The sequence below is a fragment of the Osmerus eperlanus genome, chromosome 2, assembly GCF_963692335.1.
Source record: "Osmerus eperlanus chromosome 2, fOsmEpe2.1, whole genome shotgun sequence".
NCBI lineage: Eukaryota > Metazoa > Chordata > Actinopteri > Osmeriformes > Osmeridae > Osmerus > Osmerus eperlanus.
The window spans coordinates 22,228-47,830 of NC_085019.1; the positions used below are offsets into that span (position 1 = coordinate 22,228).

The 25,603-nt window shown below is 38.4% G+C and overlaps 2 protein-coding genes across 4 annotated transcripts; one reads left to right on the forward strand and one right to left on the reverse strand.

Moving 5' to 3' along the window:
- Nucleotides 1–676: 676 nt before the first annotated feature.
- asphd1 (aspartate beta-hydroxylase domain containing 1) lies at nt 677–5,124 on the reverse strand. Of its 3 annotated transcripts, XM_062484377.1 has the most exons (7): nt 4,832–5,119; nt 4,012–4,129; nt 3,663–3,769; nt 2,860–3,066; nt 2,513–2,720; nt 1,750–1,863; nt 677–1,539 (listed from the first exon to the last, which is right to left on the reverse strand). In XM_062484377.1, exons 2-7 carry the CDS (start codon nt 4,046–4,048, stop codon nt 1,430–1,432), a joined length of 783 nt encoding a protein of 260 aa, XP_062340361.1. In that variant the 5' UTR covers nt 4,049–4,129; nt 4,832–5,119; the 3' UTR covers nt 677–1,429. The 3 variants fall into 3 exon arrangements, with proteins under 3 accessions (XP_062340361.1, XP_062340351.1, XP_062340343.1); XM_062484367.1 differs by having other exon boundaries at nt 3,663–4,162; nt 4,832–5,124; XM_062484359.1 differs by having other exon boundaries at nt 3,663–4,129; nt 4,832–5,120.
- A 59-nt stretch (nt 5,125–5,183) lies between these two features.
- Nucleotides 5,184–25,594, forward strand: sez6l2 (seizure related 6 homolog (mouse)-like 2). Its single transcript, XM_062484350.1, has 20 exons — nt 5,184–5,342; nt 10,009–10,071; nt 10,159–10,287; nt 10,668–10,868; nt 12,454–12,581; nt 12,871–13,063; nt 13,203–13,388; nt 13,831–14,014; nt 15,835–15,998; nt 16,160–16,354; nt 16,701–16,839; nt 17,195–17,391; nt 18,769–18,963; nt 20,865–21,059; nt 21,176–21,367; nt 21,538–21,576; nt 21,696–21,813; nt 23,636–23,747; nt 24,253–24,347; nt 24,458–25,594. Exons 2-19 carry the CDS (start codon nt 10,017–10,019, stop codon nt 24,280–24,282), a joined length of 2,652 nt encoding a protein of 883 aa, XP_062340334.1. The 5' UTR covers nt 5,184–5,342; nt 10,009–10,016; the 3' UTR covers nt 24,283–24,347; nt 24,458–25,594.
- Nucleotides 25,595–25,603: the final 9 nt, after the last annotated feature.

The following is a 25,603-nucleotide window of genomic DNA, read 5'->3' on the forward strand; positions in this document are numbered from 1 at the left end:
GAGAGAAACAAAAGGTAGGAATGGTAGCCACAAAGAGGGGTACTGGCATGATTTTAAATGAAGATCAAGCTGATCTGTTTGTCTGATAGACATAGCAACTGGTGACTGGCACCAAAGGTGTCAGGACCACTCCCCAGAAATGAATTGAGGCCCTGGGCTGCCCCCCCAAAACAATGCGGCGAGGCCCAGGGCCACCCCCCCAGAGAGATGGGGAGAGGCCCCTGTGAAGCTAAATGGGTCCCCTGACCTGTCAGTCCAGGGGACATGGCAGTGTAGGGCAGGACCAGGCACCTGAGGGTTACAGAAAGAGACTTTAGGACTTTACCATGGAGAAGAAAGGGGGGGTTTGGACTCCCGCTTTGGATTTTTTTAGACTTTTTCTTCCACCCCATAACTCTGCCTAGGAAGGTCCCCCAGGCCCTAACTTGGTGTGGTTTGCTCCTTAGATTCCCCTGTAAGTGCAGTTTTTGGATGGAATTGTTTTACACTTTTTCAGTGAGGGAGAGCTTGTCATCCATGTTAATCCATGGTAACCTGGTAACCATGGTACTTAAGTATAAAAAGTATACAATTATCATGGTACTTAAAGTATACTAGTAGTGTACAACCAACCTTTCTTTAGGGTTAGACATTGAGATAATCTCTGAAACTTTAAGTCATTCGCATATTTGGATGCATTTTTATTGGTTAGATTTACAATGCATTCACCCATTGCATAACAGTGCGTGCAATAGCATAGGTACTGTGCTTAAAACTATACCTCGTGCATGTTCTCTACCATAATACTAATTTAAAAAACAATAAAAAAAAACATTATCCAGTATATGCCAAAAAGAGGTCACAATGTAAAAAAAACATTAGGCACAATAGAGAAACCAATGATTAGAAAGGCATAGAAATAAGAAAAATACATATGTGGGGCATACATTTTTACACATTGAACTTTTTGATAACTCACAGTAAATGTAGTTAGACTGCATTAGATCAAAACAATATTGTATGGCTATTTATGGAGTGAAAAAGCGTTCCCTATATATTTTGAGCAGGCACCATCTTTATACAAATTTTACAGCACAGATTACAATAGCACATGCACACACTGCACATGCATGGTAGATTTTATACGAAAACACATCAGTCAGCAGCCACAACATGTGTTCAAACAAATATGTCTATGTTTTCTTACATTTCATAGTTCAAATGTGTAAAACATTTTTTGTTGCTTTTTGATAATTTGAATTTTTAGTGATTAGAATAGAATAGATTTTCTATGATTTATATTTTTTTCCCATGGGATTCACTTTTAACACAGTGATATTTCCACTGAAAAGATGTTGAGTTTCAGAATGAAAATCACAATCCTTCAGTCGAAGAGGAAGCTTAGCTGCCTTTTTTTCAAGAAAAACAAGAAAAACATGGCCACTGATGTTCATTGTTCAGGGCAGAAAATATAGTCCAAGGCTTGTCTCTCTGCTGCAGCCACATTTGGGTGCCAGAAGTCGACGCTGAAAATGACCCGTGGTCCATCCTCTGCCACCCCTTCATGAAAAGCAAGAACGTTAAATAATTTCATAAGTTGCAATTTGATCTACAGCGCTACCTAGTGAGCCTTGTAAATTTGGATAATGTTCTCTGTATTTCAGAAAAGATATTATTGGGATGGCATGCCCTCTTTCAGTGAAGTATTTAAAACGCCATTCAAAGACTGGGATGAAAATGTGAAATGAGTGAGCGGTGTAGCTCACTTACCATTGTGGGAAACAGTGTGAAGGAAAGAGTCATCTACCAGGAGGCAGTGCCCCTCTGACCAGCACTGAGGCTCACCGCCCACTACCAGCTCACACTGAGGTGGGGTCTGTAAACCTAAGAGGACATCAATAGATGTGGGAACAAGATGGCATGAGCTGTTCATCTTTTTTTTTTTTATTGGGTGGAGAAAAGATTTTGAGTAAGTAAGTAGATTCACTCAAAATATAAGTAAGTAGATTTTTCAAGAATTACAATTTAAACTTTAGTCATAACTACGGTGGCCCTGAAGTGCAAACCACAACCCCTAATATGAGTACATCCTTCAAATGAAAACACTTCCCCCAAATACGAGTCAAATCCCCCCAAATAGGATGACTTGCTCACCTCCCCCCAATACAAAGACACGCTCCCCCAAATGGGAAACAACATTACATTAACTCAAAAACACATTACATTAACTCAAAACGGAAAGGGTTGGTACTACACTTTGTCACTAAAAATTCAATAAAAACTAAGAACTTGCAGCCCAAGTACCCCCCCAAATCTTACTCTGTATCATAAATAAATAAGATATATTTAGGTACAGTATGGTTAATTATGCAGATTTTATCCTTTTATTGATTTTATGATTTTATAGACTTGATGTCAAGATTCTCACATCAGAATCTGATTGTCTGCTGAGGGCTGTGAAAACATGAATTGAGTAAGCAATAAACCCAAATATGATTATCTTCCTTTATGGATCAATGAACCAGACCCCCACCTAAATGACAGCGTAGACGGGTGTTGGTGGGGCCATATGATCCACTCAATGTAGCCCCAGGTCCTAAAAGCCAGAATCCAGCAGCCCCCAAAGAATTGCTGCTTATGAAGGTGCGAAGTGAGAGGAGAGTACGGTAGGTGGAGGGGCTGGAGCGGCAGTTGGCGGTCATACACACACCTGCATTGTAAAGGAGAAATGCTGCCTGGCCCTGAAAAAGAAAGCTCTGCAATAAATGGCTAGTTTTCAAAATGAATGAATAAAGAAAGAAAGAAAATTACTAAATAAATAATTAAATTTTTGGTAATGAAAACATAAAATTGCATATGGAAGTTGTAGTTAGTTTTTACCTTTGGTCCAAAACAAGTCCAACCAAGTTTTGGGTCAATTCCACGTTGGTAGATAGCCTGGAACTCTGCCAGGATAACAGGGTAGTTGGCCTCCAGTATTTCAATGTCATGGCGATGGGCATCACGTGGAAAGTAGGGGATGCTTGGGACATCTGGAAGGAAGAAAAGATGAGGCCTCTGGATAGCGGAGCGGTCTTTTGACCTGACCTGATAGAAAGAAATGTTTTATGTATTAAACAGGAAGAAATGTACTAACATTTATCAGCTGTGCAATCATTGATTGTTGAATGTTGTCTCCACGGATTAAATTAAGGTATACCATGATGGTTGACTCCCTTGAGTGAGTGAGCTGGCCCCTTTTTGAACCTTTCCAAATATTTTCAACATTCCACAGTGCAAGTTATTTTTCAGAAACAGTAGCTAGCCAGCTTTGTTAGTTGCCGGGCTAAGTTACCGAGCATTATACTCGTAGCAATGCTTCTACCATGCTAATGTTACTTGCCAAACTTCTAATGAATACATTCTGAGGCCATACTAAAGCAATTGTTGCTTAGTTTTTTGCCTACATGCTCAGGTTGCCACACTATATCGGCAACTGTCCTTACAGTCTGATACTTTTCCAAAAATATTATTTCAACATGACAACATATCTTAACTCATAACATCTCTATTAACTCATAACATCTCTATTAACTCATAACATCTCTCTTAACTCATAACATCTCTCTTAACTCATAATTCAAACATACATATAAGGTGCATATGAGGCAATATGTAGATGTATAAATAGACATAAAACATACCTGCTCACGGAGGCCCTTGTGGATGCGCCCCATCCCAGCCCAGCTATAGCGCTTAGCATACTCTTGCAGTGCTGCATACAACTTCCTACCACTTGAAGAGGTCTGAGCTGGAAACAAGACTTGGCTTAAAACTGGTGTGAGGTAACCCTGCTCTTGTTCTTCTTCATCTCCTGTCTCCAATGCAATGCATGGAGTGCCCTGTTCACTGGACAACACTTTGGACGCTGCAATGTTCTCTGGTCTTGCACTACCTGCACGGGATAAAATTGATCGCATTGAACTGGACTTGAGCTTTCCTGTGTGTGCTCGGCCTGAGGCTGGAAGATCAGAGCCAACCCGGTAACAGTACCATAGGAAGAGAAGGAGAAGAGTCCACAGGAGCCCATTCAGAGGTCGGACCCCTGATTCCGCATATGGAGTGAGGGGGAGCAAGTCCATTGACCAATGCATCCTGGGCAGGAAGTGCTCTGAAATGATGCAGTAACTAAAGGTGAGATGGACTGAAAAATAATGAATGAAAGAAGGGAAAGTGGTAATGATAATAATAATAATTCCACAGCCCCCACACAGTATACAATACATTTGTGTTTGAGTTATGAACAATTGAACAGTATGGAACAAACTAGTGGAAAAATAGAGCTTGAGACAAGGCAGAGCATCTGGACTTCAGTTAAATATATATACAGTAGAAGGGTATATATATCTACTGTAACATGTGGGTTTCCCCATATGATTTCCTTGTTGCTGTCATCTGGACATGGTAGTTTGCCTAAAGGCTGTTTTATTAATTATTGACAGACTGAACTATGGTCCAACTGTATGTTTCAATATTAGTTTTTGGTCAGAATTCAAATGAGTGCATAATAAATCTATATTATTACAATGTTTTAATTTAGATTTCAGAAATAAATTATTGTTGTCTCACAGACTAAAATAAGATTCGATTTAATTTCTCTGTTTGCATCTTACAAACAGTTTGATGTTACCTACCTAGGTCTGAACCATTGCAAGCCAATATATAAACAAGTTGTTAATCTTAGCACTTTAAAATGGCCATTACACTGAGATGAAACAGTAATAGGCTTATCAGTGAACATTTGTTAAAATTACAGTATTATATGTTTTAAATATGGTGCTAAACTTGTCTTATCATCATCAGTTTGACTTACCACGGCTTATTTATTTTCTGTATTTCACCCTGTTCCTGGTTGCACAGCTGCAATTCTCTATGCTACATAATGTTCCGCATTCTACGTTCCCGCAAATCACCGATGAGTCCAGACTCTATACGGAAAATACCGAAGTAGCAAATAACACGGTTATTATTGTGAACATTTCTGTATTAAATTTTAAATGTAATATTTTCCAACGAGCTTCAATACCACTTAATAGGTCACGAGCACCAAAGCACCAAGGAAACCAATTTCAGCCCTTAATGGTAGACAGAAGGGCTAATGGTTCAACTGCGTTGAGGTGGTGTGTGCTATAACTGAAACAACCACTATACGGCGCAGCTGATAAGCGTAACTCCATGCACAAATGCCCTCACATCCCATCGATAGCCAACGCGTCAAACCTAAAAGATAAAACCTGCAAGCTCTGTGCGTTCTACCACCTTGGTGGCCTTGCAAAGAATCAGAGAGGCAAACGAGAAGTATATCTGAGGAAGAAGACAGTGGGGTAGGATACCTTTTTACAATACTGGTTGGATATGTATTAATTTCAGTGGGACTGTGCATCGTAAAAACATATTGCACGCGTTTGCCGAGACAATTCTACACAATAGGGCCGGGATGAGAAGAACTGTCATAATTTTCGTTAGCAGCATCGGTAGCCTACTGGTATTTTTGATGGCAGCCTACTGTCATTTACGACCGAGAAAACGTTGGCTCTAAATATTTTTTGGAGTCAAAAGAGGCATTCTTTATATGCGTCTATATTAACGTGAAGATCCGTTGGCTAAACCGAATTCCACTATTCTCCATGAAACGTTATTTTTGTTCAGCAATAAATGTTACAACAGATTGTGTATAGCTTTCAAATTACGCTAGCCAAATGTTTTAGTCGATGACCATTGCCATGAAAATATGTTTACATTTCATGTCTGTCCGAGGAAAATGACAAGCATAATGTGTTGATTTGATAGATATTGTCAAGGTACGGAGGGGAACGCAGGACCCATGTGGGGCTGTAGACTATGTCGCTGTTGCGTCATACATTTAGACAAGCTGCATTTTTCATGTTTTTGACAGGTAACCCAAAAGGTATGTCCAAACTAGCTCCATGATTGCCGTAACTTGTAGGTCGGTGTAACATCACACAATCTATCTAGGTCTATTGTAGGCCTCGGAAGGCCTTGAAAAGTAATTTGAATGATTCAACAATGATTCTGTTTTGGTAGTCCCATGTTATTCTATGAACTGTAGTTAACTCTAAGCATTTCGAGTAATTTCCTGTCTAAGATGGTACGCTACAAGATCAAGGGATTGTCATGACATTATAAAAAATTGTTGAGTGAAATTGAGTTTTTCAGCAATGAAGTGAGCTTGGTTCTATTCTGCTTTCAGTCCACACTCAAATCAAACATAGACCTACAACTCATAACATTGTAAGTTATTGGCCTATAGGTCTATAACTTATGAAAAGCATTGGAACAAAGTTATTGTCTAGGCCTACTGTAGCGAGAACATTTTGCAACCTTACAACCTGAATTGGATTGATCAATTTTCTTCTACACAAATGCTTTATTTATTTTTACAATTCCGCACATATTCTAAACCAAATGCCAAAATATGAATGCGCTCAAGTATGTAGCCTAACTACACCCCTGCACCCTGCATTCTGACGCATCAACCAACACACAATATAATATGATTTGTCACTTCCACTCAATAACCTTTGAAAACTGTGGAATATTTAGTTGATTACATAACTATACAGTAATATGGTATAAATATGTACATTTACATTTACTCATTTACATTTAGCAGACGCTCTTATCCAGAGCGACTTACAGTAAGTACAGGGACATTCTCCCCGAGGCAAGTAGGGTGAAGTGCCTTGCCCAAGGACACAACGTCAATTGACACGGCCAGGAATTGAACCTGCAACCTTCTGATTACTAATCCAATTCCCTAACCGCTCAGCCACTTGACTCCCTGTTTAGCAGACGCTTTTATCCAAAGCGACTTAGAAGAAAGTGCTTTACAAAAAGTGCATAGGTCAACTATCATAACAACGAGATAACCCCAAAGGCAGGTAGACAAACATGAAGCACACATTGTGAAAAGCAAATAAGTGCCAATGGGTAGAACCAGAAGAGCATGTAGTTAAACAAATTACAATTAAACAACATGATCCTCGAAAGTGCTAGAGTGTACCTGCACTGTAAAAAACAAAACAATCTGGCATCTGGGATGCCAGATTAAACCCATTAAATTACAGTAAAAAAAATACAAAAAAATATGAACAGGAATTAACCGTAAAATAATTGTAATTTTCCTGTACCAAATTTACAAGATATATTACATTACAGGCTGTTCTTTACCGGTAAATATTACTTTTATTAATTAAACTTCAATGTAAAAATACAGCATTTTCAAAAAATAAAAATATTCAATAAAGCCAAGATATCACAATTTAACATGTTCATTCAAAACAAGTCGTGTGCACAACATACAGCATCCAGATGCTGTAATCAGTATCCAGATATTTACAACTGTAGCGTCAGCTAGCTGTACGAATTGGAGAGGAATATTGATCGCAGCACGTCTGTCTTATTAGACAGGTTAGATCGCCATCTAACTGGACAACATTCACACTCAGGGTGAATACTTAATTTATCCAAACTACAGACCATCACATTACACATATCAAAACAGAACGAACACAACAACAAAACTCCAAACAATGCTTATCTAACTAAGCTTAAAGCTTTAAAGGTCCCATGACATGAAAACTTCACTTTAGGAGGTTATTCAACATTAATATGAGTTCCCCTAGCCTGCCTTTGGTCCCCCAGTGGCTAGAAATTTCGATAGGTGTAAACCAAGCCCTGGGTATTGTTCTCCGCCTTTGAGAAAATGAGAGCTCAAACGCTCGGTTTTGAAAATCCCCTATTGTGACGTCACAATAGGGAAGGTTACCTCCCCTTTCTCTGCTTTGCCCGCACAGAGAATTTGGCCCACCAATGAAAAAACGAGCTACGACCGTACAAGCGCGACATTGGTTTTTCCTCGAGACATCATGACTTGCAAACGACCAAAGCATGGCAGTTAGCCCCGCCTCTTTCTTCCTCACAGCATTTAAAGCTACAGACACAGAAACAGGGCGTCCTGAGGAAAGCTCATTGTGGGACCGCTCGTAGTGCCTGTAATTCTGCACCAAGGCTGAATTTCGGGAAAGAGACTTCAGATACAGTATTAGGGGACCACTGAGGCCTATATAAAAGCATCCAAAAACAGCATGTTATGGGATCTTTAACTCTGTAGCTTTTCAGCTTGCCACGGGGTATTCTGGGTAACAGGAGCATTGCCGCTACACAACTATCTAATCAACTTTCCTTTGTCCTACTCTGGAGTCTTTACATTTATTAATTTAGCAGACACTTTTATCCAAAGCGACTTCCAAGAGAGAGCTTTACTAAAAGTGCATTGGTCAATGATCATAAACAACGAGATAGCCCCAAAAAGGCTTTTGCAGGCTTTTGTAGTCTTGGATATTGACTGGTGCATGCTGGGATTGCATGACAACTACACGAGCTCAGTTCACAATTCAAGGTTCCTATGTCTAAACCAAATAAGTTATTAAGAAGTTATTTGTCCGTGGGATGAAAGTAAATATCTGCAAAATAACTGTTCAAATAGCTAGTTTTGGTAAAGTGAAATTATGTGTTTTAACAGAACATTTTGGTGAAAATGTTATTCATATTTGTAAAAAAAACAGAAATTTTAGTGTATTTTTAAGTAACATATTTATTTTGCTGTAATTGTAATGTAAATATATACATTTAAAATTTTCCATTGTCTTTCTATCTGTATTTCCTGTCATTCAGAAATACAGAAAAAAAACACGTATAATTTACAGAAAAAGTACTGTGATTAATCTTTCTTTTTTTTTTTACAGTGTATTCATATTGTATTCATTCTTTAAGAACCCCCTTTGTAACAAGCTGAACCCCCTTTGCAACAAGGTATTCAAACAATGTTGTCGCCGTCAGTATTTCAGATGGAATCGCGATTCAAACAGTACCAACCACTACCACCGAAAAATATGGTAGATCCCAATAGAACAATCCAATCGGGACCAAGACGAACATTTTGACACTGACGTTGTGTATGTAGTCCAAATATTGAGGGATCCTTAGGGGTGGGAAAATAATAATAATAAGATATATGTGAGAGAACAATGGTTGTGCTCGCCAAAGGCTTCAGCATACCCAATAATAATATTCACAGCTAGTACAAGTAGTTAAATCAGTTACAACTAACCAACAAGTGCAACAAGTCCCTCAATAAGTGTCATTGTGTTCCTGGAGAAAATAAACTAACATCTGATCAACCAAATCTTTCTTAAGTATCGTTGTACTCCCGGAACAAGTGCGTCTTAAGCCTTTTCTTGAAGGTTCATGTAGATGAATAGTCGCTCTGGATAAGAGCGTCTGCTAAATGACTAAATGTAAATGAATAATGGAACATGTTATGTAATCCATTTAAAATTAATTCTGTGTAAATGTAAAATGTTTGAATAAATTCACTAGCCTAACCTTTTTCTTGCAATTGAAAAAGTCCCGTCAAGTTCTATTTGTAAATCTTTACTCTGGAGAGATCAAGGGATAACTCAATTGCTTGAGAGTTGAGAAATTATTAAGGGTACGGTACCAGTCATGTAATAAAGAGGATGTTATTAACAGTAAGATCTTACCACAACTGAAGCAGTCAACTATCCACTTATGCTGAAAGAATGTTGTTTTAGAGGTTTGAAATTGTGAGTATGATTTTTTTAAGGACAGCTGACCCCTGTATCCATCCTTTTCATCATCCTCAACTGAGATTATGTGAAATAATATTTTTAGATTTAAGTAAAATAAATGTTTATTGAAAAGGATGTTAAATCCTGCACTGTAAAATAAATGCTGCGTACCACTTAAAATTACACATACTATGAACACACCCTGGTCAGAATTACATTTCAGTTTCCTTCACAGATGGCATTTTCTTTCATATTATCCACCTAGAAATTCTATAAACCCTATTAAAATTCAGTGTTCAGGTTTAATAATTCGGATTTGTTCCCATGTTTTTCAGGAAAGCAAATGTGTTGCTTTATTACCTCTTCTTCTCCTCAGACTTTGCCATGATGTCCACACTGTTTGCTGTGACACTGTCAACAGTTATTAATCTAATATCAGGTAACAACAACTGGACTTTGTGTATGAGTGCATAGATGTAAGTATGTTTTATGTTTGATACTAATGTATTTCTCTCTTTATGTCTAGGTGTGAGCTTGGGGACTGTGGAGCCTGAGTCTCCTCCCACACCCTCCCCTGGTCCTCATGCTCTGGGTGACTTGATACATGCAGCTCTACTGAGGAAGGAGTACCTAGGACATGCCCCTATGGATACAGGTAACACCAATTACTGGGGCATTGGGGTATGTACTTTAGGAGTGTTTGAAATGTACCTTTAAAATTAAATTGACAGTCTGTCAAGTGAAAAGTATGTATTTTTTTAAAGAGATATTTTCAGCACAATTGAACATAGATAGACACGGAATGTAGGGAAGAGAGAGAAGACATGCAGAAATGAGGCCCTAACGCAGTATCCTGGATTAGGGCCTCATGGTACCAGCCTGTACCCTGTGAGCTAAACCTACAAATATGGTTCCATCTAAAGGATCCAAACCTTCTTTTTTTGTTTTAGGTTGAATCTGTGACTCTAAGACTATAAACCAGGCTTTGCTAGTATGACTTGTGAGTGTGTATGCATACTTCTCATTTTTTGGCAGACACAACCACCAACCCCACTCAAGCAGTCCCTGCTATTGGGCAGACTGAGCCTGCATCCACAGTGATGTCACCAGGGGTGCTCACTACAGCTTTGGGGTCGACCAGCCTGTCAGGAGCAAGGAGCAGCCTGCCATTTACAGAGGAAGAGACTACTACCACTTTGATCACCACAACAACCATAACTACTGTGCACGTACCAGGTAAATGTTAGGTGTTATGGATATAAAAAGGGGCCAGGTGAATAAGAGAGATATACATATTTAATCACTGTGGAATCTGGATGGGAATAAACCTTGTGTGTGCGTAATGTGTCAGTAGAAGCCTGTCAGTCCAACCAAGGGGGTTAGGGCTAGGGCAGCACCCAGTATGTAACAGTGCAAATTTTACACAACACTGATTAAAAAAGACAGAAAATTGGGAATTATTACAATCAAAGCAAACATGAAGTGTGATATGAGTTATTCTGCCTGTGGGAGGGTTCCACTCACTTTACAGATTAATTTACCTGCTGTGCGGGTCTGTTGTTCCATCCAGTCCCCCAGAGCAAGTGAAAAGTAAAGACTGGTTGTCTTTGGATCTTATTTATCAAAAAAAAATCATTTGAATCTCAATAAATAATCCACAAGATGTTCATCCCCATCCCACTCTCTAACCCTAACCCTGCATCCATGCCTCTCTGTGACCCACTTGCTCACATTGCCATTAATTGCCTCGTTAGCAATAGCAACACACTCTCCTTCATATCTATATACATTTTTGCTGTTAGCTTTACAATTCCTTCGGGCTGCTACAAAAACTGACTTGTTGCGTTGGCTAAAGTAGCTAGCTACTGTCAGCTATGTCTGTGACTGTTAGATGAATTTGTCTGTCAGAAGATGGGCCAAGGAATACACCACAATGTAAAAGAGTTGACTTGGTTTATTAGTCGAGCTGCTCAGATCACATCATCAGTTCATGACAAAATGATTAGCATGAGTGCAGACTCTGTCCCTCAAGACGTGCTTATATACATTAGCTGGACATGTTCAAACATAGAATGCACAGAATCGCTCCTTACTGGGTCTCAGAGATCAGTACATTTGACAGTAAAACAGAGAAAACAGGTGAAGTCATCGTGACTCATGTAAGCTCCTATTTGTGCATGTTTGCTCCCTACTTTCTCCTAAGAGTCTAAGCCCCAGTGCGTTCCGTGTCTATATTTTGCTCAGTGAGGGGCCTCGCTGCATGACCTCTTGACCTCACGAAGACCCAAGCTTCATGTACATAGAAAATCTGCCTATCAGTGACATAATGTCACAGATTAGCATGAAAAACAAAGTACATTGAATTGATGTCAGAGATCCTGCCCTAAGGAGGAGAGCAGGAGCCCATCCTCCTCTGCCCTCCACACCCAACATCGCCATCACCACTTCACAATCCTCTCCCAACATTGCCATCACCACTTCACAATCCTCTCCCCACTTGCCTGCCCTGCAGGTGAAAAAAAATAATTTTACTATAGGTTTTCCAAAAAACTCGAAACTCTACACACTAACCACAAAACCTTACACCAAACCAGCAAAACATTACACACACTTAGCAGTAGCTAACTAGCACAGACAGTCATTGGACATGCCTCACATTTTGTCATCTTGGTTGAGCGACAATGAGATTATGGTGCAGATCATGGACATTTTATCTATATTGTAAAATACCTTATAATTAAAGCCGACAGTCTGCACTTTGCTATCATTGTATCCTTTCATGGAGAGACACATGGTTGATTATTTTTTTCTCCCTCTTTAGTTCAGTGCAATGCCAGTCTCTCGGGCATGGAAGGAATTGTGGAGTCTCCAGAATCCATGTCACCATTTTCCCCCCTAGAGTGCATCTACAGCATCACTGTATATCCAGGGTATGGAGTGGAGTTGCAGGTATGAGAAGGCTATTGTCATTACAGTATGTTGTTAACTATTTAGCAGCCTCACTTATTTTGTGTAATCCTTCAAAGACATTAACACCAACCAGTTGGAATAAAACATATATGTTGTTTAGTAAAAGGTATATGCAGGTTTTTTCTTCTTCCACATATGATTTTGAGGTTAATTGTTAATCGTACATTTTATTGGGTACAGATGGTGATCCAAATATAAGTGAAGATTGGAAAAAAAGAACATTAAAATGGAAGCTAAAATATAATACATTTTGATCTCCATTACACAGGTGAAGAAGGTCAGCCTTTCAAAGAAGGAGTCACTGACCATTTTTGGATATGGAGAATTGGGACCTGAGGTTTTAGCCAATGAAACGTTGATCAATGAGGGTCAAGTAATTCGCAGCTCAACCAATAAGGTGCAGATTTACTACTGTAGCCTGCGGCAGACCAATCATGGCATTTTCAGCCTCCAGTATCAAGGTAATCATCCCAAATTACAATTATTAAACAAAAATGCTATGTACGAGGGGTTATGATATGTGTCAAACAATAAATACATTTTTGGTCCTGTCTCTTTCCATCTTCTGTCAATACATTTCTGACTCTCCACATATTCCAGCATTCCTCCTTTCATGCACGTTCCCTCTCTCTCCTGGGGGAGGGGGTGTAACAGTAACAGACATTCATCCGGGAGGTCAGGCACACTTTCATTGTGATCCAGGGTTTCAGGTCAGGGGTCACGAGGTAGCCACCTGCCTCAACACGACACGTCCGCATTGGAGTTTTCCTGAGCCACAGTGTGTGGGTCAGTAGTGCTCCTTTAAATTGTTTTTATTGTTAATTAGAAGTAATATTATGGTGGCTTCTTTTTCAGTCCAGTTCCAACATGTTTTTAAAGGAATCCTGAGTAATTTTTCCTATGAAATCAAAATAATTAATTGTCTTATCGCAGAATGACATTGGAAACAAATTGATTTAGCAACTTCAAAAACTGTGTCAAGCTTGTACCTGCCGGCACTCACAATGAATGCCCATAGAGATCAAATGTATGCAGTGACCCAGTGGCTGGTGTGCGTACTAGATAGAAGTATTTAGGAATGTCACAGTACTTAATCAAGCAGACATATACAGATAGCAGTAAGAAAGAAATGAAAAAAAAACATGTATTTCACAGATGTGTCCAAAATCTGATAATTGTTGTAGCTAGATTTAACTTCTTTCTCCTCCTTCTTCCTCCTCTTTTCTAGCTGTGTCATGTGGAGGGTGGATTCGAAATGCAACCATGGGACGAATTTTCTCGCCACCTCACCCATCTGCAAATAACCACAGTAACGGAAATAATCTGAGCTGCCACTGGTTACTAGAGGCCCGGGAAGGACATAGACTTCATCTCCACTTTGAAAGGGTTGCGCTGGATGAAGATGATGATAAGTAAGCTTTAATATTACTTGTATTGTTATTAGTATGTTATTGTTATAAAATTATTTAATACTAGCGGTGGTATCTAGTATTATGCTAGTGATCTTTACTGCTGCCACAATGACACTGTGAAATGGCAGTCCTATCCTTAAAGAGATGTGCTAACCAATGCTAGAGAAACTTCCTTCGTGAGATATAAATCTGTCAGATTTTCCATAGCTAAGTTACATTTTTTCCCAATAAACCTTTTCCTTTTGGTAAAGCCATAGTTGAATTGGAGGGGATGGCAGCAGCCAGCTAGCATTTAATTTTGATAGCAAAATAAGCTAATTAACAAATTAATTAGCCTAGCTACATTGTTTGTGGAATTTGAATTTAATGATATAAAAGATAGGAATCATCAAAACACGTTTTACTGTTTTGTATGTGAGTAAAAAAAATCAATCCTCAAAAGAAATGAAATTCTAAATGTATTATACTGGGTCAGATGGCTGAGTGGTTAGGGAATCGGGCTATTAATCATAAGGTTGCCGGTTTGATTTCGGCCATGCAAATTGACGTTGTGTCCTTGGGCAAGGCACTTCACCCTACTTGCCTCGGGTGATCGTCTGCTAAATGTAATGTATACCACGTCATACAGTACATCACAAAACACCTTGATGTGCATCGTTGAGTTAGGGTTGTGGTGGTCATTTGATTTTCCTTTCTTTTGAGGATTTTCACAAACCATGACTCACCAAATAATGTTTTGTTTACATTTTTATTATGAAAATAGCATAGACAATTAATTAGTTTACATTGACGCCCATGCCATCATCTCCTTTTATTAAGCCTAAATGGTTTAGCCTACTATTTGCAAAATAGTTGCAAACTATCAAAGTAATATCATTTGTTTCGTTCATGTGTGAATATGCTAAATGTATTTAGGCTATTAGTTTGTATTAATATGATATATTATATGTAATATGAGCAATTATGTTCATCCACTTTACAACACATATTCGCATTTTAGATTACAATTATTGTTCCCACTATGTCATGACATAAGAAGAATTATAGAAAATATATAAACTATAAGTATTTTGCTAGATATATCTTATTTAGGCTGCATAACCTTTATCTGAATGATAGACTTGTGCAAGGGAATCCTTGCGACATCTGCTGATAGAAAGGTGAATTGCAGCTTTGAAAGGCAGGGGAAAAAATGGCAGAATGCGCAGCTAAACCAAAACATGAGCAAAATAGCCTTAAATTAGCTTTCCCCGGTGTGATTTTGAAAATGTAAAAATACTGGGTGATAAAAAACACATATCTAGGAAAAGTTAAGAAATCAGGGCCCTGGAATTTGATTGAGTGCGAAGATGAAATTTTATTTCTCTTCACTGGGGTCAAATGACTGCTCAGCGCTGAACATAGTCTCACGACTTCTGGATAAATTGCGACAGCACAATAAAAATGTCTGTCCATTTTGCCAGTATTATTTGTCCTGTGACAGCTACACAATCTACACAATATTGGGCAAGTGGTAATACTGTTATGGCTGAACGGTGTATGTTTGTAATTTAACATTTCCTTCAGTGCAACTTAAGGGCCTAAACCAGCCCCTAACTCAGATATATGCTTGTCAAATATTTTCTTAACTGTAGGGAAATTACATTGTTTCTCAACTCCAAAAAAAACCTACATATGCAATATAAATTACTCATATATTATTTATTGTATTCGTATACATTACACAATATTAAGAGAATATACTATTAACCATAGTATATTCTCCCCTCCCTTTGGATAAAAGCTTCTTGTTCTTACCCCCCCCTCCCTCCTTCCGTAAGGCTGATTGTGCGCAGCGGCAACAGCTCTACAGCTCCTCTGCTCTTTGATTCAGACCTGGATGATGTTCCAGAGCGAGGGATTGTGAGTGAGGGCTCTATGCTCTACCTGGAGCTCACAGCAGACTCCTCTGCCATACCACTGCTTCTGGCTCTGCGCTATGAAGGTGAGCATAAATAACTCACAATGTTCCCGTTATACCTCCATAAGTCACTTCCCTCTCTTTCTAAAACATCTATCAACAACAGCATCAAGTCAATCTGGTTCATCTATAAACAGATTTGTTTTTCCTAGAATGCACTAAAATATGTGTCTCTTCTCCATCAGCTTTTGACAGTGAACACTGTTATGAGCCCTACTTGCCTCATGGAAATTTCAGTAGCAGTGACATCACCTTTCAGCTGGGTACAACTGTAACCTTCTCCTGCTCTTCGGGATTTGTCATGGAACAGGGCTCTGGGATCATTGAGTGTGTTGACCCCAGTGACCCCCACTGGAATGAGAGTGAGCCTGTGTGTAGAGGTAAGAGCTAAGGCTGAAATATATAATATATATTCCACAGTAATTGAATGACTTCAGATTATGTGGGTAATGAGGTTAGACCAGTTGAGAAACACTGGTTTCTATCATTCACCCTGCAATACACTGTTGCTGAATGACTGAATGTCTTTACTCTTAAAACGATCTCCTTTTCTCTGTTCTGTTTCATACTACTCCTATTAATTATTTTATTGTATTACCCTGTTTCTCTCCTTGCCTCCTTCTTTCTCTTTCTTTAATTGTTCCATTTCCATCTACATCTCCCTATTATCTTCTATTACCCCCAAATTGTCATTTCCTGTGTCTCTCTCTTTCATTCGTGTCTAAGCTCTATGTGGGGGGGAGCTGACTGACCCCACAGGCACTGTCCTTTCTCCCGACTGGCCTCAGAGCTATTCTAAAGGGCACGACTGTGTGTGGCAGATCCATGGAAGTGAGGAGAAGCGCATTGAACTGGATGTGCAGATGTGAGTTTAGCCTGGCTTGGTTTAAGTGATTGTCAATTCCTGCAAGATATCTAGTTATTGTATAACTATGTAGGATGCTACTTGTTTAAAAATGCACTGGCAAGGGAGGAACAATGCTATTGGATCATATCTTCTATTACTCAAAGGTAAAGACGGAGGAATCAATACAAAATCACTGAAGTTAGTTATTGGTGGTTTGTTTTCATAATGTGTAATAAAATGTCTTGAGAATAAATTATTGTGTTATATTCACCTCTTAGTGCAGCTATTGTGACTGTCAACAGTTTCTGCAATAGCAAAGGTAAGAGATACTTAATATCATTCCTGATTCTGGTTTTCTTTCTGCTTCTTGAAGCTTAAATATTCGTCACAAGGATGTCCTCACCATTTTTGATGGACATGACCTCATGTCCCATGTGATTGGTCAGTACCTGGGGTCCAAAGAGCGTTTCCAGGTTGTCTCAGGAGGCTCAGAAGTCACTATTCAGTTCCAGAGTGACCCTGATGATTCCACATTTATTTTAAGTCAAGGATTCCTTATTCACTACCGTGGTATGTATTTTGATAAGTTTTTCTTTTTACCTGAATAAAAATGTTATATATCCATAGACAATATCAAAATGTTCAGATTCTGACTGTGGTAATTTGCTAATGTTAAGTGTGAAATTAGTTGAGTAATAGTAGTCCATATCAAAATTCAACTTACTGTTTGGTTCCTCTGCCTTGGCAATAAAAAAGATGCCATTAGTACATTTTGAAATTCCATTCTATTCAGTTTCAAGTGCATATGTAGCTGGCACACTCTGTCTAAGTGATGGTGTGGTTGTGTTGTGTTCTGGTACAATTATAAGTGCTGAGGACACTACCAATTCTACCAATTCTCCTTCTGGGTTTAGCCGTTTTCACAAACAGATTGACATCAAGTTTAGGCTGTGGCATTGAAGACAGCAACCCACCACACAATCTTGAGTTTAAATACATTATTTAATGTGACCACTTACTGTACATTAAAGTTTTGAATTGCTTAAATGTATGATGCTGCTAGTACTTGCTGAGCAACAGTCTTACTAGCATGTTGTAGATACACGTCGTATCAATGCATCGTTGTGATGTTGGGCTAGCACTGAGGTCCCTTGGTGCACACAAGGCACTTTTTGCCACAAAAACTTAATTCAAGCCTAAACCGTGCAATGTCACGTAAATCCCAATAGAAGCAACACAATCGCTACCAAGACAAACCTTTTGACACCAGCGTTGTCTATGTAGTCCAAATATTTACGGATCCTTAGGGGTGGGAAAATAATAATAATAAATATATATGAGAGAGTACAATGGTTGTGCTTGCCGAAGGCTTGAGCACACCCAACTAAATCATAACCTCATAACTGACTCAGGTAATTTACAGTTAGCGCTTTTTGTAAAATGTTCATAAATTCCGCATAGGTGCACAACTTTTAACAGTTTTTAAAATATACTTTAACAGTAATACAATTTATATTTTATATTTTAATTTAAAATTATAGGCAACAATTTTACACATTCTAAACTTTGTTTTTGGAACTTTTATATTTTAATGCTATAGAGTGACAAAGACCTCACTTTTTACTACCTTCTCGTTCTTATAGAACTAGCAATAAACAGGCACATACGCGCAACACTGACAACTCTCATAAACCTAAATAGCATATGAACATCCCAAAATGGATGAATGACACTGGGGTGAAATGGTGACAATTCATTCTGAGAACTTATTACAGTTTATTGAACGGAATAACTATATAAAATGTTATTCTGGTCATTTATTGTAATCATGTAATCCTGCACTGAAGTTATGAACATATCATCTGAACACCTCAATTTTGACATTATCCTTTAAAAAAGTGAAAATGCCTTTCAACAATTGCAATCCATATTTTCATTCATTTTCAGAAGTTGAGCCCAACGACACCTGTCCCATTCTCCCTCAAATTGAATTTGGATGGATTAGCTCCTCCCACACGTCTCCTGTCAGGGGCAGTGTGTTGACATACCAGTGTCAGCCTGGGTATGATATCAGTGGCTCTGACATCATCACTTGCCAATGGGACCTTTCCTGGAGCAACAGTCCACCTACCTGTGTTAAAGGTGAGATGGAGGTATTGCTTAGGGTTGACTTTAGTTTGCACTGTAACTGTATAATAATTCTGTATTATTATTCAGTTTTTATAGAAAACTAGTTGGAAGAATTGTTTGAAGAAAACGTAACAAGAAAGGTTTCCTTTTACAGTTTCCATTAAGTCTCCAAGTTTCTTTCATAAAAAAGTATTTGTTTTCAGCCAAGTCCCTGTATCTTTTGAGCATTTTTTTCAGTCAGTTTTATAAAACTTTAAGAAAGAACACCTAAGACATATGCTACAGTATTGGGAAAGATGAGGCAGAGGGTCTCCGCGTACGACGGGTGGAGTGCATTATAAACAAAACGAACAAACCCCATCATCACTCGTGGAAGGGATGGTACAAAATTTGTAACAGAAAACTGTATTTGTTAGACAGCACCCAGAAAGTCTGATAAGGACAAGACACAAGGACTGCTATCTTAAATATGCAATTCAAGTCACTGACATGTAAACAGAAAACAAACTTTGTCTTTGATAGTGATAATGCCACTTCAGTTGAACTTTTTGAGTTGTACAATAGTTGTCACAAAATTGCCAAAGCAGGTTGTGGGAGTGACAGAGAAGCAGTGTGAAGAGGTGTTCTTGAATACGTAGAATTACTGGTGTTTTGTCTTCATAATTGTTTATCCTATTTGCATTTATGTCACTACGAAACATTTACTACCATAAACATGTTTAAAACATATTAATTTAGCTGTCCAGACATTAAAGGTCCCATGACATGAACATTTAACTTTAGGAGGTTATTTAACATTAATATGAGTTCCCCTAGCCTGCCTTTGGTCCCCCAGTGGCTAGAAATTCAGATAGGTGTAAACCAAGCCCTGGGTGTTCTTCTCCGCCTACGCTCCGATTTGAAAATGTTCCTCTAATGTCGTCATAGGGTTACCTCCGCTTTGCCCGACCAGAGAATTTGGCCCGCCATTGAGAAAATGAGCTACGACCATGCTAGCGCGATATTGGTTTTTCCTCGAGAGACATCATGGCTTGCAAACGACCGAATCATGGCAGTTAGCCCCGCCTCTCTCCTCCTCATAGCATTTAAAGCTACAGACACAGAAATGGCATGTCCTAAGGAAAGCTCATTGTGGGACTGCTCGTAGTGGCTGTAATTCGGCACCAAGGCTGAATTTCGGGAAATAGACTTCAGATACAGTATTAGGGGACCACTAAGGCCTATATACAGCATGCCATGGGTTAGGGTTAAGATTTATAGGTCGTTATGACCCTACATTTCAAAAAATGTAATTATTTCCTTCATGGTGAATTAATTAAAATTCACTATTTAGTCATTGCCTATCCATCCTTATTACTTATACAACTGTAAATATTTATTAGAAATGTCCATTTGTCCTGTTATGCTGGATAAGAACATTGTATACCCTAAGACTTATAAACAAATTATTTTAAACAATCATCTGTGTTGAAAATGCCTATTAATCCCCAGGTGCATGTAGCTTTCAGCTATAAAGGGTTAAACTGTCATGTCTGGAAATGCTTAGGTCTTGATTTTTCCATAATGTACATTTCCACAATGCTAACACTTTTCCAAACTAGTTTCACACCCACTGTAATAACATCCAAGCCCTATCTCGTGTACCTCAGGTAGCTAATAACAGAATGTTTGGCAAATGCTTCTGTTGTTATCTATGTTGCTAGGCGCTAATCTCACACCATGCAGCCTCCCTACGTGTTTATTTTACAAAATCCTAATCTTTTATGAATCAGTTGGTTATTCCACCCATATTTTATATGCAGTCTAATTGACTCATCTAACAATGTTATGCTTTGATTGTTTTTTATTATTGTACAAAGACAATCCATAGTTAATATTAAGCTGAGATGTCTGCACATATTTATTAATTTCAGTTCAGCAGTGTCCGGATCCAGGGGAGGTTGTAAATGGAGCCCGTTCTGTACGGCCGGAAGCTGGTTTTGCAGTAGGAACTGTGGTGCGCTTCTCCTGTAACCAAGGTTATCAACTAGAGGGTCCTGGGCAGATTACTTGCCATGGGAGAGACACTGGCACTCCCAAATGGAGCGACCGCAGTCCAAAATGTGTCTGTGAGTCACAATACTAATGTGTCTGTATTTTTGTACCCAGTATCTTATTGGTCCTCCAACAATGAAAGGAGTCATCCCTAACTCCCCTCACCATTCTCTCTTTCAATCTTAAACAGTGAAGTATGACCCATGTCCAAACCCGGGCGTCCCTGACAATGGTTACCAGACTTTGTACAAGCATAGCTACCAGGCTGGAGAAACTCTACGGTTCTTCTGCTATGAGGGCTATGAACTGATTGGGGAGGTCATCATCAACTGTGTTCCAGGCCACCCCTCTCAGTGGAATAGCCCACCACCCTTCTGCAAAGGTAAAAACTATCTTGGATCTGTTTAGTCACAGTAAATTACCATACATTAAACCAGACAGTGTCCTATGTAACAATTTGGAAAAACATTGTTCTATTGAGCAGCCTGTAAAGGAAATGTTTAATTTAAAATAATAAACAAAATGAAAATATAATATTCATCTCTGTTTCAGTGGCATATGAGGAGCTACTGGATGATCATAAATTGGAAGGTAGTACTCTTGTAAAATGTGTTTAATAAATATCCCTCTATACAGTTACGGATTGATGACATCTCATTTCATAGAAAGTGGCTTATCTTTACGTTTTCTTCTATTTTGACTTTTTCCAGTTTCCCAGTCATTTGAGCCGTCCCACCAGATCCTAAGTGAGAACATAGCCTTGGCCATTGTCCTGCCTATTGTCCTAGTCATTCTGCTGATTGGAGGAATTTATATGTATTACACAAAGTAAGTACACTTTTCTACTCTTTACACCCATGAGGAAATATTATTTTACCTAAATTAAATCCACTATATAGAAGGTGAAGAAAGATTTCTCAGTGATTGTATTGTAATTTAAGACCTACTGTTTTATAAAAACTTGTAGATTACAAACTAGAACTAATCCTGTTGTACAGATCTGTGGGACACATTTTAAATGTTTACTACGATTGAAGACTGATACAATTAATACGTTTTTTTTCTTCTTCAAAGAACATGTAAAATAAAATAAAAAATCTTCAAGTGGACACTGTGCTCCCCCCCCTAAACATTTAACCTTTTAATGAGTGAGTTCCAAATATTTCTGACGGTCCCCACAGCGCAAGTTATTTTTTCTGAAAAGGTAGCAAGCTAGCTTAGTTAGCTGCCAGGCTAAGTTACCTTGCATTATACTCGTAGCAATGCTACTACCATGCTAGTGTTACTTTCTAGCCTTCTAATAAGAACATTTTGAAGCCATACTAAAGCGTCTGTTGGAAAATAATCAATTGGAATGTTCAAATCAGATATTTGCAATGTTACGCTTTGGGACCCACATTCAAACAATCATATATTTGTGATTAAAATCTCATTAAAAGGTTATGACATACTGTACATACCATAGACCCAGGGGTAATAATAATGTGTGTAGGTTTAAAAAGTAACAATTAAACAAAAAGGTTTGCGGTGTGCATTCAGTGTATTTCCAGGCCCTGCTGTTTGAACACCGACAGCCTGTCTGTGTGCTTGCCTGTCTGAATGTCTTCTGATTTTTACCCTTTGTAATGTGTGAAACTACATTATTCAATACATTATTTAGATACATTGTAAAAAGTGTACTACTTTACTACACTCTACCCCAGGCAGGTGCAAATTGGTGGTTAGTTTGCAGAAATGGATTTGGCTGTATTGTTTTAAACCCCCAATAAGGTTGTGGGTCCATCAGACCCGTAAATATTGGGTGAGTATCAAAAATATGGACGCCACACCACTTCTAACTAAAACACCACTTTTTAATTTAGATTTTTTGTACCTAAATTAGGTCTCAGATAGACTGGCATTGTAGATTTATCGATCATTTGCTAAATATGTTTTTTCATGGATGATTTATTTCTCTATTATGTATGTCTGTGGCATGGTGTGGTTGAAAATGCATTCAGGGTCTTGAGTGGGTCCCCTCCTTTCTGTCTTAGTATAGCTCTATACTTTGTGCACAGTTTCAACCTCTCTTCTTATTTGTAACACCAACAAAACACCTGTCAATATTTTCAGGCCACATGAAGTGAGGTTAACGGCTTCATAAACCAACCAAGATATTCTAGGTGTACAGAATACACGTCTGACTCAGAAAGGGTAGATGTTCTAGGTGTACAGAGTACACGTCTGACTCAGAAAGGGTAGATATTCTAGGTGTACAGAGTACACGTCTTACTCAGAAAGAGTACAGCTGGTTACAATGTCTGAAAAAGTTGTCTATAGGGACCACATGGCTTAATCCTCAACTGAAAACATCTTCCTATGGCAATTATAAGAGAGTAGTTCATTGTATTATTAGTTATTATTTGGGGGAGACAAGCAAGGTTGTATTATTTCTAAATAAATACTATAAACATTAGTTTACTGTTTGTGTATGTACATCATGAATTTTGGATGTTAAATGTTTAATAGCAATGAATAGTTATGCTTTTGTCTGGATATACTCGTCTCTTCATGAGTAGTGTCAGTGATGAGTAGTGAGTCATGGAGAGGCTGTAATTCTGTCTGTTTTTCTTTATTTTGATCTATGTCTCTCATTCCCTCTTCTTCTCAGTGTATGTAGACTACAGTGGAAGCCTCTGTTCTGGAAGTCTCTCTCACACACACACTCATACAGTCCAATTACAGTGGAGTCTGATTTCAACAACCCTCTATATGAGGCAGGGGTAAGTGTAACAATGTCAAAAACATTTACTATACAGGTATACTTATCCAAAATATAAGTTTTTACATCTGTTAATTAGATAGAATGTATTAAATAATAACAAAGTAATAGATGTAGATTGATCTAGCTAAAATGTGGAGTCAGGTGGCCGAGCGGTTAGGGAATCGGTCTAGTAATCAGAAGGTTGCCGGTTCGATTCCCTGCCAGGCCAATGACGTTGTATCCTTGGGCAAGGCACTTCACCCTACTTGCCTCGGGGGAATGTCCCTGTACTTACTGTAAGTCGCTCTGGATAAGAGCGTCTGCCAAATGACTAAATGTAAATGTAATGTAAATGTAAAATGTTGTTACCCTTTGTTAACTTAAACTTAGATAAACCTAAAGCTATTGGTTATTTACATGGAAAACATTTAACTATTCCTTTAGTACACAGCAAATCAGTAATTGTTTATTAACATATTTCAACATTCTAAATAAACTGTTTTGTTTTACTGTTTGTTTCCCAGGATACACGAGAATATGAAGTGTCTATTTAATATGGAAATGTAAAAAAGAAAAACTGGGAGACATGGCTTCTTTTTATCCCTTCATCTCAAGCCTGCCCTCTAACCCTAACCCAAGCCTGCCCTCTAACCCTAACCCAAGCCTGCCCTCTAACCCTAACCCAAGCCTGCCCTCTAACCCTAACCCAAGCCTGCCCTCTAACCCTAACCCTCTCCATGTCCTACCTGTTCTTTACAAGTGTAAAACTTTAACTGTGAATCATTTCCCTCCATCCCTCCAATCTCCCCATCTCGCTTTGTATTGATGGTCTGAGCTTGCGTTTTAACATTTATGTACTTTACGGCTGTCCTTCAGTGTTGTGCTCATATTCACATACCAACTTCGTCTCACATTAGGACTGGTGCCTTACAACAAGTAAGATGAGAGAGAGAGAGGCAGAGACAGAGAGAGGGAGACGGAAAGAAAAAGAATGAAAAAGAATGAAAATTGCATCAAAAGAGAGTTGAGGGTGAATAACACATTGTTAGAATTGATATAATTGTGTATAGAGGCAATTAGAAATCTACATATATACGGTTTACACATTATTCAGTTCTGGTACTTTATGTACATCTTTAGTGTGATGAAGGTTATACTGAAATTAAAAAAAATAAAAACGAGAGAGGAATGCAGACACATACACACTGCCATCATTTCACCACACGCACAACCCCAGACACAATTGCGCACACACAAAACACCCAAAAATATTGAATGTAAATACTTGGTTAAATATTGAGGCTGACTATATAAAGTATGTAGACTATTCAGTGCCAAAATGTAACATTGCATCATGTAATGTATCTAAATGTTTCTCTTGTTGCCATAGTATTTCCTTCATGAAATGTAAATTATGTGTAAAGCCAGCAATACAGATTGTTCTTTGCTGTTTCAAATTGTATTTTCACCTGTTTTTGACTGATGTGAAGAAAAGGTGAAGGCCTGAATGTCATCGCGCTATAGCACGCAATGATTGTATATTTTACTGCTTGTACTGAATCATGTTTTATGATTATGGTAAGTGAAAAGTATCATTGTTATTGATGCAGGTTTGGTGTTGTACATGCACTGTGTTGATGAAAATAGCTATATTGGCTGCTTGCTGTAATGCAGTATAAAAATAAAAGCTTTTTAATTTCTTACAGTTTATTGTTTGAGCAGTGAACTTGCGAGTCCTAGGGACTGTTGAATTGTACATTTATTCTGCTCTTATTACTATTTATTATATATACGGTATAATGTAGAAAATGTATTATTTATTTGAGAGAGAAAATTAACATAAAATAAAGTATTTGTTGAATGGTTTTATGAGGT